This window comes from Phocoena sinus, chromosome 10, assembly GCF_008692025.1.
Source record: "Phocoena sinus isolate mPhoSin1 chromosome 10, mPhoSin1.pri, whole genome shotgun sequence".
NCBI classification, from domain to species: Eukaryota; Metazoa; Chordata; class Mammalia; order Artiodactyla; family Phocoenidae; genus Phocoena; species Phocoena sinus.
The window spans coordinates 62,988,435-63,003,083 of record NC_045772.1 but is presented as its reverse complement, the minus strand read 5'-3'; the positions used below and the strand labels follow the sequence as shown (position 1 = coordinate 63,003,083).

The following is a 14,649-nucleotide window of genomic DNA, read 5'->3' as shown; positions in this document are numbered from 1 at the left end:
AAAAGCCCAGAGCTAACATATTTAATGGTGGAAGACTGAATGTTTTCCCCCCTAAGATCAGGCACAAGACAAGGCTGTGGATGTCTGCTCTCACTAGTTCTACTTAACATTTTACTCAGGAAATCAGGTAAGAAAATGAAATGAAAGGCATATTGGAAAGGAGGAAATAAAAGTTTGCAGATGACAATGATCTCATATATAGAAAATCCCAAAGGATCCACTAAAATAGAACTAATAAATAAGTTCATTAGGGTTGTGGGATACAAAATCAATTGGTTTTCTATACACTAGCAATAAACAATCCAAAAATAAAATTAAGAAAACAGTCCTACTTAAAATAACATAAAATGTATTAAATACTTTAATACTTGAAATTAAATTTATAAATTCAAATTATATAAAACAGAAGTATAATACTTGTGTATTGAAAACTACAAAACCTTGTTGAGAGACATTTTTTAAAAATCTAAACAAAAAGACATCACATGTTTATCCGTTGGAAGACTAAATGTTGTTAAGACAAATAACCCCAGTGAAACAATGAAGAAAAGATTTGAATAAACATTTCTCCAAAGAAGATATACAAATGGTCAATAAGAACTGATCAACATCATTTGTCATTAGGTTAATGCAAATCAAAATAATGAGATATGACTTCAAACCTAGTAGGATGCCTAAAAAACAAAAACAAACAAAAAACCCATAATAGGTGTTGGTAAGGGGGGCAGTGGCTGTGGAAACAATCTGGCAGTTCTTCAAAATACTGAACATACATACCTTATAAGCCATTATTACTATTGCTTTATGTATAAGCAAGAGAAATAAAAACATAATCAAAAGAAAATGGGCTATATTAATATCATACAAAATAAGGCTTAAGGGCTTCCCTCGTGGCGCAGTGGTTGAGAGTCCGCCTGCCGATGCGGGAGACACAGGTTCGTGACCCGGTCCGGGAAGATCCCACATGCCGCGGAGCGGCTAGGCCGGTGAGCCATGGCCGCTAGGCCTGCGTGTCCAGAGCCTGTGCTCCACAACGGGAGAGGCCACAACAGTGAGAAGCGCGTGTACTGAAAAAAAAAAAAAAAGAAAGAAAAGAAAAAAAAGCAAACAAAATAAGACTTAAGAGCAAAGAAGATTATCAGAGATAAAGAGAGAGTCAGTTCACCAAGAAGACATAACAATTCTAAATAGGTACGCATCTAACAACAGAGCTTCATAATACATGTATCAAAAACTTACAGAACTGGAAAGCAAAATAAATCCACAGTTATAGCTGAAAATTTGAGTACACCTACCTCAGTATCCGACAGAACTTGTAGCCAGAAATTCAGCAAGATTATAGAACAACTGAACAATACAATCAACCAGTCGGATCTAATTGACATTTTTAGAACACTTTACCCACGTGCACAAAGAACATTCACCAAGAAACACCACATCCTGGATCATAACAAACCTTAACAAATTTAGAAGAATTGAAATTGTGCAAAGTTCTTTTATATTTGAATTAGACTAGAAGCCAGTAAAAGAAAGATAACAGGAAAATCTCCAAACATACAGAAATTAACACACTTAGAAATAATCCATGGACCAAACAGAAAATCTTAAGGGAAATTAGAAAGCACTGTGAACTTAATGAAAAATGAAAATATCAAAATCTGGAGCTGCAACCAGTGGGAAATAATTAGAGGAAAATTTACCTTATTAAATACAAACTTATAAAAGAAGGAAAATCTCAAATCAACAAGTTTCCACTTTAAGAAACTAGGGGAAAAACAAAATAAGGTCAAAGCAAGCAGGAGAAATGAAATAATAGAGATTAAGCGCAGAAATCAGGGAATTCCCTGGTGGTCCAGTGGTTAGGACTCTGCACTTCCATTGCCAGGGGCCCGGGTTTGATCCCTGGCCAGGGAACTAAGATCCTGCAAGATGCATGGCACGGCCAGGGGAGAAAAATAGAGAAGTCAATGAACTTGAAAAGAGAAAACTAATAGAGATAATATAACTGAAAGGTGGTTCTTTGGGGGAAAAAGAATTAGTAAAATTGATAATCCGGTAGCAAGATGGGGGGATTGGTGAATATAAAGGGGAGAGTGGTCAGAGATGAGGTTGGGGAGGTCACAGGGACAAGTTATGGCCTTGTAGACTGTGTCATTTATTCTGATAGGGAGCCACTGCAGATGAGTGACTTGATCTGACTGACATTTTAAAAAGATGACTGGTTGTTGATGATTGGTGTGGAGAATGGAATGTAGCAAGGAAAGGGCAGACTAAAGGAGGAACTGTTAGAGGCTACTCCTGTTCAGTCAGGAGGGCGGTGGCATGGACTGGGGTGTAGCAGTGGAGGTGATGAGGGTGGGTAAGACTCTGGATATATTTTCAAGACAGAGACAATAGGATTTGTTTGTGAATTGGATAAAGGTTGTGAGAAAGAGAGAATGACTCCAAAATTTTTGAAAAACAGTCGATATTTACTGACGTGGGTAAGACTGCAAGCGGTGGAAGGATATCTGACATTAGATTTGGATGTATTAAGTTTGAGATGCCTTTTGAGTGGAAGTATTCAATACACAATTGGATATAGGAGTTTCGAGTTAAGGAGAGAAGTTGAGGAAATATCATTTGAGGGGTCATCGGTATACACAAGGTATTCAAGCCTATGGGACAGATGAGCTCATTAGAAAGAATAGAGATAAAGAGAAGTCCAAAAGACTAAGGTTCTCCGAGAATGAGGCAGGAGGATGAGGAAGAATGCAAAACAGTGGCAAATAATATCTCAAAATATAGTAAAAATAAAGTAATATATATGGGAATGGTAAACAACAATTTAGATAATGGTACTCTTTGAGGGGGGAGAAGAGCAGGGAAAGGAGTTGGTAGTGACATTTTGGTGTATCTGTAAGTTAATTCCTATTAAAAATGAGATATCTAAAGCAAACATGGCAAAATACCATCTAATGGTTCTTGGTACATGGTACATTGGTGTTTTATTTTCTGTACTTCTCTTTATGCTCAAAATGTTTCATAACTTAAAATTGAAAAAGAAATGGCCACAGCATTCCACAGTCTCATGCGAGGCTGGCTGCTTAAGACCATGCAGGCAGCTTGTTAAATGGATTCTGGAGCTCTGTCCACTCAATCATTAGGGTTACCAGTTGGGAATCTGAATTCAGTAAACCTCTCCAGCTGATTCTGGTACATAAGCCGGTTTAGGAACCACTGTGACAATTCTACAGATGGCTAACACAGAGTCCTATAGGACTGCCACCTCTCTTGCTCTCTGTGTGGGACTTCTGTTAGTACAGTCTACACTTGCAGGTCTTTTTGGGAAGACTGTCCAGAGTAAAGAGACCAAGCTGGAGAAGGATCTTCAATGTGTGGTAAGAGAACAGCTGAAGGATCTAAAATTATTTGGCCTCCAATAAAGAAGACCTGTAGCAGTTGTCAAATATTGCAAAGAAGGACATGGATATATTGGGTCGGCCCAAAAGTTCATTCGGGTTTTCCTGTGCGATGTTATGAAAAACCCGAATGAACTTTTTGGCCAATCCAATTAGGGTAAAGCTTAACTTTCTCTAGCTTCACTGGGTGGAATTAGCTTTGAGTCTAAATAAGGATGAGCTCTAACCATCCAAAAATTGAATAGTTTGCTTTTTGGAAGTTGTAGATGAATTATTCCTGGAAGTAGAGGCTGTTAGCAATGCTTGAGAATTCCTCCACTGGCTGGAGGGTTAGCATAGATAACATGAAAGATCCCTTTTAATGCTGAGGGTTTTTTTTTTTTTCCTTTGTGATTCTTTTTTATTATTGTTTCCACACAAGTAGTTCAGGTTTTCTGATTTTTCTACAATAAACACAGAATTCTTGAGTAAACATTTTTTTCCTTTTCTTTTTCTCCCCAGAAACAAAATTATGCTCCCTCCATCCCCAGCTGTGTTTTGGAAGACCTTTCTTCTCAGCAAGGCATCTTTTTCCATCCCCTTATTCTTGCCATGAGTCCCTTTTTTTTTTTAACCAAGTCTGAGGGATGCCTGTGGAATCAAATGTACTTGTTAAAATAAGCAATTTTATTTATCACTGATAACTCTGCATTTTTATAGTAGTATTTTTTTGTACTTTCCATCAAAGTTAGGAAAATGGGGTTTTCCTCCCAGTTATACATACATATATACCTTCTTTTTCATATTCTTTTCCATTATGGTCTATCACAGGATATTGAATATAGTTCCCTGTGCTATACAGTAGGACCTTGTTGTTTATCAATTCCATATATACCAGTTTGCATCTGCTAACCCCAAACTCCCAATCCATCCCTCTCCCACCTCACTCCCCCTTGACAACCACCAGTCTTTATAGTAGTATTTTTTTTTTATTTTAATTTTTTGGCCACACCACCTGGCATGCAGGATCTTAGTTCCCCAACCAGGGATCGAACTGTGCCCTCTGTAGTGGAAGCACGGATTGTTCCACTGGAACTACTGGACCGCCAGGGAAGTCCAAAATTTAATCTTTTTAATAAAGGTCACTGACACTATTTAGAAAATGAATAGTACTTTGTTAATTAATGAAATACCTCACAATGGAGCCATCTCTCCTGTAGGGGAAGGAGACATCTTATACCTCTACAAGGGCCTTGTATATTGAAAGGCACTCTGTATGGGTATTTGCTCAGTGTCTCTTTTCATGTCGTCATAAACTAAAATATAACCAGCCTGCTAATAAACAAAGTCTAGTTTGTGCTAAAACACAGTATGTGCTAAACAAAGGATTCCTTGACATAAGAGTTTAGGTGTCTACCAGGTTACTGTATTTTTAACCTGAGATTTAAAAGGTTTAGTAATTTCTTTGTAAAGCTGTCCTCATCACCAACAGTAATAATAGAGCTCTATTTTTCACAGAAAAATTTTGAAAGACCTATCTTCTGAAGATACACGGGGCAGAAAAGGAGACGGAGAAAATCCTGGAGTTTCTGCTGTCACTTCTATGTCTGTTCCAACTCCCATCTATCAGACTAGCACCGGACAGTACAGTACGTATAGGAATAAATTTCCCACCCGATAGACACACAAAAACTAACCTTTCTGTTTGAAGAAGTGGTGTGTAAACTGTCATACTTTAATAGTGATGATTATTAAAGGATAACATTTTGAGCCAGAAATAATGCAGAGTTCTTTTTCAGTATTATCTCATTTATTCCTTACAACAACTTTGTTGTGAGGTGGGCAGTTATCAATTTATGAGGGAACTGAGGCTTAGAGTCAGATAATATCCCTGAAGTCATACAGCTTGTAAGTGACACACGGCTTGTAAATGATATACTTACTTTAGGGTATAAGTCTGTGAGTTTTGACAAATGCATGGAGCTGTCTAAGCACCAGCACAATCAAGACACTCCATCACCCCAAGAAATTCACTTGTGCTGTGTCCGTTTGTAGATAATCTCTCCCTCCTCTCCTAACCCCTGTTCTTCAAGTTTTATTGGTGTCCCATCTGACCACCTGTCACCATCTCCAGTCATCCTCTCCACCACCTCAGTCTACACTCTCATCTGAATTACTGCAGTATCCGATTGGTCATCTTGCTTCCATTCTTGCTTTAATACTTTTCCATATCTCAGCCAAAGCAATTTATTTAAAATGTCAGTTAGATCACACCATTCTTGCTCAGAATCTTCCAGTGACTTTAGAATAGGTCCCACAAAGCATTACATTCAGGATCTGGCTTTGCCTGCCACTCTGATCTCATCTCCTACCACTTGATGCCATTCTGGCCACACAGACTTTCTTGCTGTTCCTTGACACATGAAGCTTGTTTCTACCTCAGGATCTTCGGAGGTGTCATCCCTACTACCTGCGCGTTCTTCACCAGATCCTCACATGCCTTACATCCTCACTTTTTATAATTACATATAAATGCCATAAAATATAGTAGCTTAATTATAGAATGTATATAATTATAGATTAGCTTATTTATGATCTGTTCTCAAGGAATGTAAGTTCACAACTATAACCCTGGCATACAGGGCCTGGCGCATGTAGGCCTTCATTAAAATGTGTTATGAATATATGATTTTAAGAATATATGTAGAATATTTCTGTGAGGACACATAAGAAACTGGGAATAGCGGTTGCAAGGAAGGAAACTTAGGAGCAGAGAGCAGAGGCAATTGGGAGGTTCACTTTTCATTTTAAACAAAACTGAATTTTTTTTTTTAATCACATACATGTATTGCTATTTCCAAAAAAATTTTTTAAGGCAGCATATTAGCAAGTTAAAAGTTATGATATATTAAATGGTTTATTATTCTAAACCCATTAAAAATTAGAATTATGAAAACTACAAAGAAACTTGGGCTAATATTTCATATGTTACAACTGAAGTAAGTACAGTACAAGTCATATTTAGGGCAGCATGATCCAGTAGAACTTGATGATGCAAATGTTCTGTATTTGCATTGTCTAGTACAGTAGCTGCTAAACTATGTGAATACTGAGCACGTGACATGTGGCTGGTGAGACTGAGGAACTGCATTTTTTATTTTAATTTTAGTTAATTTAAATAGCCACGCATGGCTCACGGCTACTGTATTGAACAGTACAGTTGAGTTCTTCAAAGAAGTAAATTCAACCAGGTAAATACACATGTTAAGCAAGTACAGGAAGATAGGTTGCAAAAACGAAAATATTCTGTATTAACATGTATATTTAACATCAAAAGATGTGTATCTATAATGTGTGTAAATAAACCTATTTTGATATTTATATATCAATCTGTGTGAGCACAGGAGAAGATTAGGAAGGTTGTGCACCAAAATAATGTTTACCTCAGGAGGGGGGTGGGGAGTGGACAGTGGAATAAATAGGGATAATGGGACTTCTTATATACATATTTATATATGTATGTAATGTGTGTTGCAGGGAAGGAGACTGAAAGTAATTCCTAGTATAAGTTTAAAACAAATCTCTGAATCTAAAAAATATATATATATATTTTTTGCGGTACGCGGGCCTCTCACTATTGTGGCCTCTCCCGCTTGCGGAGCACAGGCTCCGGACGCGCAGGCTCAGCGGCCATGGCTCACGGGCCCAGCCGCTCCGCGGCACGTGGGATCCTCCCGGACCGGGGCACGAACCCGCGTCCCCTGCATCGGCCGGCGGACTCTCAGCCACTGCGCCACCAGGGAAGCCCCTAAAAAATTTTAATGTCTTTACTTCTAAAGTCATTTTATAAATTAAAGTATATGGGAATATTTGTTGTGTGGTAGTAGGGAAAGGATAAGGGTAATCAGAAACAGTGGTCACCACTAGAGAGTGGAGCTAAGAAATAGTATGAGGATTTACTTTTTCATTATGTAACCTTTTATCCTTTTTGAATTTTCTGCCATAGGCACACTTACCTATTCAAAAATATTTTAAAATACAATCTTTTTAATGCTTTTAAATAAAAATTACAAACTATGTTAATATTTCCTACTACTTATTTTTCCTTTAAAAGTTTGTCATTGGTGGTACCCTCTTCTAATGGCCCAAAATTGCTGTGACAACATTAACAATTAGCATGGAATGCTCTATAGAGCCCCAAATGGGTTTTGACCAATCAGTTATTGTACAGTCTGAGACTAAATTTAAGATTAGTGCATCTGAAATACAAAATTTTCTGAAGAAATGCCGTTTTACTTGTTTTACATATAGCTCACCCAAAGTAGTCAACAGTTATCGAGTGGAATTGCATTTAAACCTGTTTTAATAAATAGCAAATTTTTTTTTTTGCCAATCCTTTGTCATTAGTGTGTTGTACAGCCTTATATTAGCTATGTTCTCTCTTTGGTTTAAGTTGCCATTGCCCCAAATGGAGCCTTACAGCTGGCCAGTCCAGGCACAGATGGAGTACAGGGGCTTCAGACATTAACCATGACAAATTCAGGCAGTACTCAACAAGGTACAACAATTCTCCAGTATGCACAGACCTCTGATGGACAGCAAATACTTGTGCCCAGCAACCAGGTGGTTGTACAAAGTAAGTTTGCTTAAGTATCTATGGAAAGCATCACAAAGTACTTTCAAAGACACTTATAAATTAACTCATTCTTTTGACCACACAGCTGCATCAGGAGATATGCAGACATATCAGATCCGTACCACACCTTCAGCTACTTCGCTACCACAAACCGTGGTGATGACATCTCCCGTAACCCTTACATCTCAGACAACTAAGACAGATGACCCCCAACTGAAAAGAGAAATAAGGTTGATGAAAAATAGGTAGGTAGTAAAATTATACTATCAGAATGGGTAATGTTTTTATAAATCTCAAAATATAACCAGATATTAACTGAGATTGTATATTAGAAACAAGGAGAGGGGATTATGTCAACATTATTTTAAGAGTTTTAGATTATGTCTAGTGGATCAGTGAGTCCCTTTGCATAGTTTCTTTATTTAATATATGACCTAGAGTTCTTCCATTTTTATTGTGTCCTTTGAATAGCACTGTTAAGCAAGACTTTTCAAACAATATATTTTGTTCTTATTCAGATGACAAAGTTAAGTGAAAATAATAATTTGCTGCTTGCTGTTGACCAGAGTAAGAATAGGCAAGAATTAGTAGGATTCTGCATAATACCTAATATACTTCTGGATACAGAATTGCTCTTAAAAATGAATTTTGATCATGAAATATAGTAGTCATTTAACCCCCAGAAACATTTGTTTGTTTTGGATGTATTTTAAACATTGCTATATGCACTACATATACATCAGGCATTAAAAATCCCTAGTTCTTTGAGAAAAAGAATATGATGGGTAGCTTCTGCAGTGTGTTCAAGGGAAAAGAAAAGACACCGGGAAACTATATTAGAAACAAAAAAGGGTAAATAGCCACAGATACAACAAATTTTTAAAGGTTCTATTTTCAGGTCCTCTCCAGTAAGTTAGAAAATTAGAATAAAGGATAATTTTCTAGAGCAATAAAAATTACCATAAAAGGACCAGATGGATACATTTAATTACTTCAAGATAAAATGTTTCTTTACTAAAAACAAGAGGAAGCATCACTGTAAATGACTTGGTAACAAGGCAGGGACCATCTGTTGTTTTGGAGGTTCCAACAAATACAAGTAAATGAAGTAAGTTATGTAAATTATTAGAAAAGAATTGTATCTTGTTGCTGATGATACGATTGTGTACCTAGGAAACCCAAAAGACTTGTTAAAAATTACTAGAGTGTGACTTCTCTTTCTGACAATGTAACCCTCAGCTACATAATAAAAGCTTGATGACATATAAAAACCATCCTTTTAAATGACTGGATGAGCATGCAGAAAGTAAGAGAAATCTATTGAGGTTAGATATGCGAACCAGAAGCCCAGGACCATGATGTTAAATAAGCACTTAAGCAGCCCCTGTATATCCTAGGGATAAATTCAGATCTTTGTAATTGGTATAGCTTTGGTATGCAGAGGGGACTCAGGACAGAGCCTGGGGCCTCTGCAGGCTGGAGAACTGGATCACAGATTATTTTTCACGAGGTCGAGACCCAAGAAGTACTACATCCATAAGCTGAGAATTGTAATTTAAAAAATTAGTGCCCCCAATTGGAGAAAGCAACTTCAACACAGGGTCTAATGAATTCCCATACATTGAGTTCTAACAAATATAAGTTGAAAAATCAGGCTACCCAAGGAATTAGGCCTCCATTATATGTGCCAACCCCTTAGGCAACTGTCACAAAAAATTATTTCCATTTTTTTGAGATGAGGAAACTGAGGCCTAGAGAAGATGTTACTTGACCAAGGTTACACTGCTTAGTAACTGATAGAGGGTAGGGTTTAAATTCATGGGTCCAAGTGTTAGAGTCCAAAGTCTTAGGGAATCCCACACTGCCTTTCAGGAGCAAGAGTCAGCAGAAAGAGCAGACGACAGAACAAGTTTTGTGAAGTCTTAGTAATCTAGTGGAGAGAGGGAAAGAAGTATGTCTTTTGTATTTAAAAAAAAGGATGTCATTGTAAATCATCAAAGCTCAAGAGACTATAAAAGTGATAAAAATTGGAGAGGAAAAATAAAACTATTATTATTAGCAAAGATATATTCATCTGCTTAGAATATCCAGGAAGATCTATCTGCAAACTATTTGAAACTGAAAAAGAACCAGTTCTTTTCAACATTTGTACCAGAAGCCCTTGCCAGTTTAGTAAAACAGGAAAAGGGAGGGGAAATTACAAGGATTTAAATGAAAAAAATAGAAACCATTACTATCTTTTATACGATTGCTTGATTTAAAAAAAAAAACCAAATGGACTTAGAGAAAAATTATTGTAAGTAATGAGTTCACTAGATACAAAATCAGTTTTCAAAAATCAACTGTAGGGCTTCCCTGGTGGTGCAGTGGTTTAGAGTCTGCCTGCCGACGCAGGGGATGCGGGTTCATGCCCCAGTCTGGGAAGATCCCACATGCCGCGGAGCATCTGGGCCCGTGAGCCATGGCTGCTGAGCCTGCGCGTCCGGAGCCTGTGCTCCGCGGCAGGAGAGGCCACAACAGTGAGAGGCCCGCATACCGCAAAAAACTGTATTTCTTCACATCATCAATAAAGAGTTTGGTAAATAATTATTTAAAAGATATCATTTATATTATCAATAAATAAAATATGTGAGAATAAATCTAACAAAAGCTGTCCAGGACATTTACAGAAAACATTGTAAAATGTTTTTGAAAGACATTAAGGAAGATCTAAATAAATGGAGAAATATACTATGTCCATAGATATGGAAACTCAGTATTATAAAGATGACTATTTTTCCCCCCAATTGATCCATAGATTCAATGCAGTTCCAATCAAAACCCAAACAGGTTGTTTGAAGAAATTGACAAGTTGATACTAAAATTTGTAGAAGAGTAAAGGGCCAAGAGCAGCCAAAATATTCCAGACAAGAATAAGGTGAGGAGATATCAAGTTTTGTTTAAAGCTGTGGTAATTCAAATCATGTTATATTGGCATTGAGATAAACAAAATCACCAGTGAAATAGAGTAGGGAGCTCAGAAACAGATCTGTGAATACATGAAACCTGGTAGGGCAGATTACTGGGGGAAGGAGGGACTCCAAATAAATGGTGCTAAGATAGTTATTTATATGTGAAAAAATATATTGGATTTCTTCCTCACACCATACACAAAAATCATACTAAATGAATGAAAGGTGAAATTTTAAAAACTTTTAGATGAAAATGTATAATCTCATGGTTTCAAGTATAAGGAAGATTCCTTAAAACAACACACATAAACACAAAATAATTAACATGAAAAATTGATGAATCCTCATTAAAATGAGTAACTTCTTTTCATCAAAAGATAAAGTGAATGAAAATATAAGCTTCAAACCTATAGAAGATATTTGCAACATATCTAACCAAAACCAAACAGATTTGTTTGAAAAAAATATAAAGATCTTCTGAATTAATCAGAAGTACAACCCAACTGAAAAAATGTTGAATATATTTTTGAAATGATACTGACACAACTCCACATCTGGAGGAAAATTAAATTGGACTCCTATTTTATACCATATACAGAAGTAATTGCAGATGGATTAAAGACTTAACTGTGAAAATTAAGCAATAAAATCTTTAAGATAAAATTTAGAGAGAAATACATAGTATATCACATTTTAATCTAAGCCAAGAAAGAGTTTTAAAAAGAGCATTTATTGCATTAAGAAATAAAAATATCAGAAATCAAGTGGTAGATTAGAAAATAATGTAGAAACAGATAAAAAGGGTTACTGTGTATAATGCACTGAGAGTTCTTAGGTTGTTCATCTTTCAAATAATTTCTAATTGTAAAATGGGCAAAATGTATGAATGGAAAAGGGTATGAATAGGCAAATTATGTAAGAGCAGATCTGAAAGACCGTTAAATTTTTGAGAATATGCTCAATCACACTAGTAGTCAGGGAAGTGAAAATTAATTAACAATGAAATGTCCACACGGCAAAGAACTGTGTACCACTATATCAATAGAAACATCATTAAAATAGTATGTGTAAAAAAAGCAAGTTGCAGATAATATCTACAGTCCATGGTATAAAAAATACTCAAAATAATACTTTTTACTTCTATATGTATGTAAAACTTGAATGTAAATCCATAGAAATATTCTAACAGGACATGTACAAAACTGAGAATGAAAGCACTGTTTGTAATTAAAACTCAATAAATAAAAATGAGAGAGCCTATGTGCCAAAAGTTAATAAGAGGACCCATAAATTTCATTTCTTGGTATTTATCCAAGAGAAATGGGACATATGTTCACAAAGAGACTGGCATAAGAACATGCATAGCAGCTAAAACTAGAAAACAGCCCAAGAGAATGGATCAACAGATTGTAATGGTATTCATACAGTGGAATATGCCCAACAATATAAAGGAACAAACCACTGCACAGTAACACAGATAAACCTCACAAATATACTGAGTGAAAGGAGATGAGACGCAAGAGTACATTCTGTATGACTCTGGTATCTGACGTTCTAGAATAGGAAAAATTTCATCTATGGTGATAAAAATCAAAACAGTAGTTGCTTGGGGAGATGAACGGGCATGAGGGAACTTTCTGGGGCAATAAAAATGTATGTCTTGATGAGTGGGTGGGTTATACAGGTATATATGCATTTGCCAAAACCGATTGAATTCTGCACTGAAGATCATTGTGTTTTTCACTGTATACAGATTATACCTTAATTTTTTTTTAATGAGGAAAAAATGATGACCAGGGAAGATTACTGAAGTGCATTTACCATTTAAGGAATGTGAACTTTTTTCTAACATTGGTTTTTTTAATGCTTACATTTAGAGAAGCTGCTCGAGAATGTCGCAGAAAGAAGAAAGAATATGTGAAATGTCTGGAAAATCGAGTTGCAGTCCTGGAAAATCAAAATAAAACTCTAATAGAAGAGTTGAAAACTTTGAAGGATCTTTATTCTAATAAAAGTGTTTGATGCTTAAGAAAGAAAATATTTTTGTGGACTTGCCTAAAAATTAGACGGAATTTCTTTTCTTTTTTAGTGGAGTTTTATGAATTAAAAGGTCAAAAATGAAGCTTTTATTTAGGCTTTTGCAACTCAAAGATAAATATCTTATGCAAGAGATCTGGTGACAGAGGATAAAGTGGAAAAAGACCTCAAGGAGGTTACTGGCACAACTGGAAGCTCTGTAAAAATTAAACATACTCAAGAAACAAGAAATGAACTTTCACAAATTCAAATTTTCTAAATAACAATAGTTGTCATATTCCAAAAATGGCAGATAAGATGAAATTTGATAAATCAGATTTTTAAAAATAAATCAATTTACCCTATAGGTTTGCATTTCTTACCATTTCCTAAAATTTACCTTTTTCAATTGTGTGTGTGTGCAACTTCTGCCAATAAATTCTAAATTACAAATAGAAAAAAGCTAATATACAACTAAATATATAAACTATGTGTTCTGATTATGTATACTTGCTCTATCATCAGGTCTTAAATGGGTTTTTAAAAGTTTGTTTATTGGCCTTCAGAGGATTTTTGAGACTGGGTTAACTATTTTCGAGGCCTTGTCCTAAAAGGCATCTAAGGTACATGAATGGAGTGTGGTGATTTTTGTAACATTTTTTTATCAGAATGGAAAGAGAATTGTTTAAAAGCTTGATACTTTTAAATGGTTTGTTTTTTGGTTACTCTGGGAATGGTGATTTTCTACAAATATTTAATAAATTGTTTTTTGATTCTATATTCTGTATGCAGTTAAATATACATTACTTATTCTGTTGTGCTTTAATAGAATGGAATGTTTACAGGCCCTTGAGATGTTAGAGTATTTTAAAAGCCTTCTGAAGATGCATACCAAAGTTTTCCAAGAGGATTTTATCATTGGTTTAATGTAAGGTTTATCAGATTCTAAAATAGTACAGTTACTAAGGCAATTTTATGTGAGAGACTATTTTGTAATGTAGTGAATGGTACATTTATAAGAAATGTGACTGCCAATATATTTTTATAGCTAATCTTTATAAATTCTAAAGTTGAGTTTTTAATGATTATTTTAAATGTTTATATAGTTTGTTAGTAAAAAATATTTTGCATCTCAAAGTATCATTTTTATATTATAGGAAGTAAAGTTTCCAGATTGGCTAATATTTGAATTGTAAGTTTTGTATGCAGTTTATCCAGAGTTCAAAAATACTGTCAGCACACCAGTGTTTAACCTCTGTATTCCAATTTGTATACACTTTGAAATTGTACTGCAAAACTATTGTGTGCTTCTCATACAATATGTATCATATTGTTGCCTATGAAATTAAAGGACATTTGATAAAAATTAAGTTTTCCGAATGTAAAATATATTGCTTGATATACGAATGACAAGCTTCCTGATAGCCATTGTGTTAATTATACTAACTATAGTGCATTTCTAGTTTTAAAATGAGGATAAATTTACAAATCTGGGCTATACTACCTATTTTAAGAAGGGGATATGTTTATATGTTTTGATTCAGTCAGAACCAATTATAACAAACTGAAGATATCTAAGTATTTTGTTCTACAAGTGTTTAGGACATGGTTAAGGAGCCTGTCATGTAGAAATCTTCACCTAACAGATAAATTTGTGATTAATCCT

The 14,649-nt window shown here is 35.4% G+C and overlaps 1 protein-coding gene across 8 annotated transcripts in view; it reads left to right on the top strand.

Annotated features, from left to right (window-relative positions):
- Nucleotides 1-14,386, top strand: part of ATF1 (activating transcription factor 1) — a 54,317-nt gene extending 39,931 nt beyond the window's left edge. For 6 of the 8 annotated variants that reach the window (XM_032645932.1, XM_032645935.1, XM_032645930.1 and 3 more), the window contains 4 exons: nucleotides 4,899-5,029; nucleotides 7,834-8,016; nucleotides 8,102-8,261; nucleotides 12,845-14,353. In XM_032645932.1, coding sequence (XP_032501823.1) covers nucleotides 4,899-5,029; nucleotides 7,834-8,016; nucleotides 8,102-8,261; nucleotides 12,845-12,989 — 619 coding nt within the window. In that variant the 3' untranslated portion in view covers nucleotides 12,990-14,353. Of the gene's footprint in view, nucleotides 1-4,898; nucleotides 5,030-7,833; nucleotides 8,017-8,101; nucleotides 8,262-10,813; nucleotides 10,934-12,844 lie in introns of all 8 variants that reach the window. The other 2 variants (XR_004351795.1, XM_032645936.1) reach the window with 2 other exon arrangements.
- The last annotated feature ends 263 nt before the right edge of the window (nucleotides 14,387-14,649 follow it).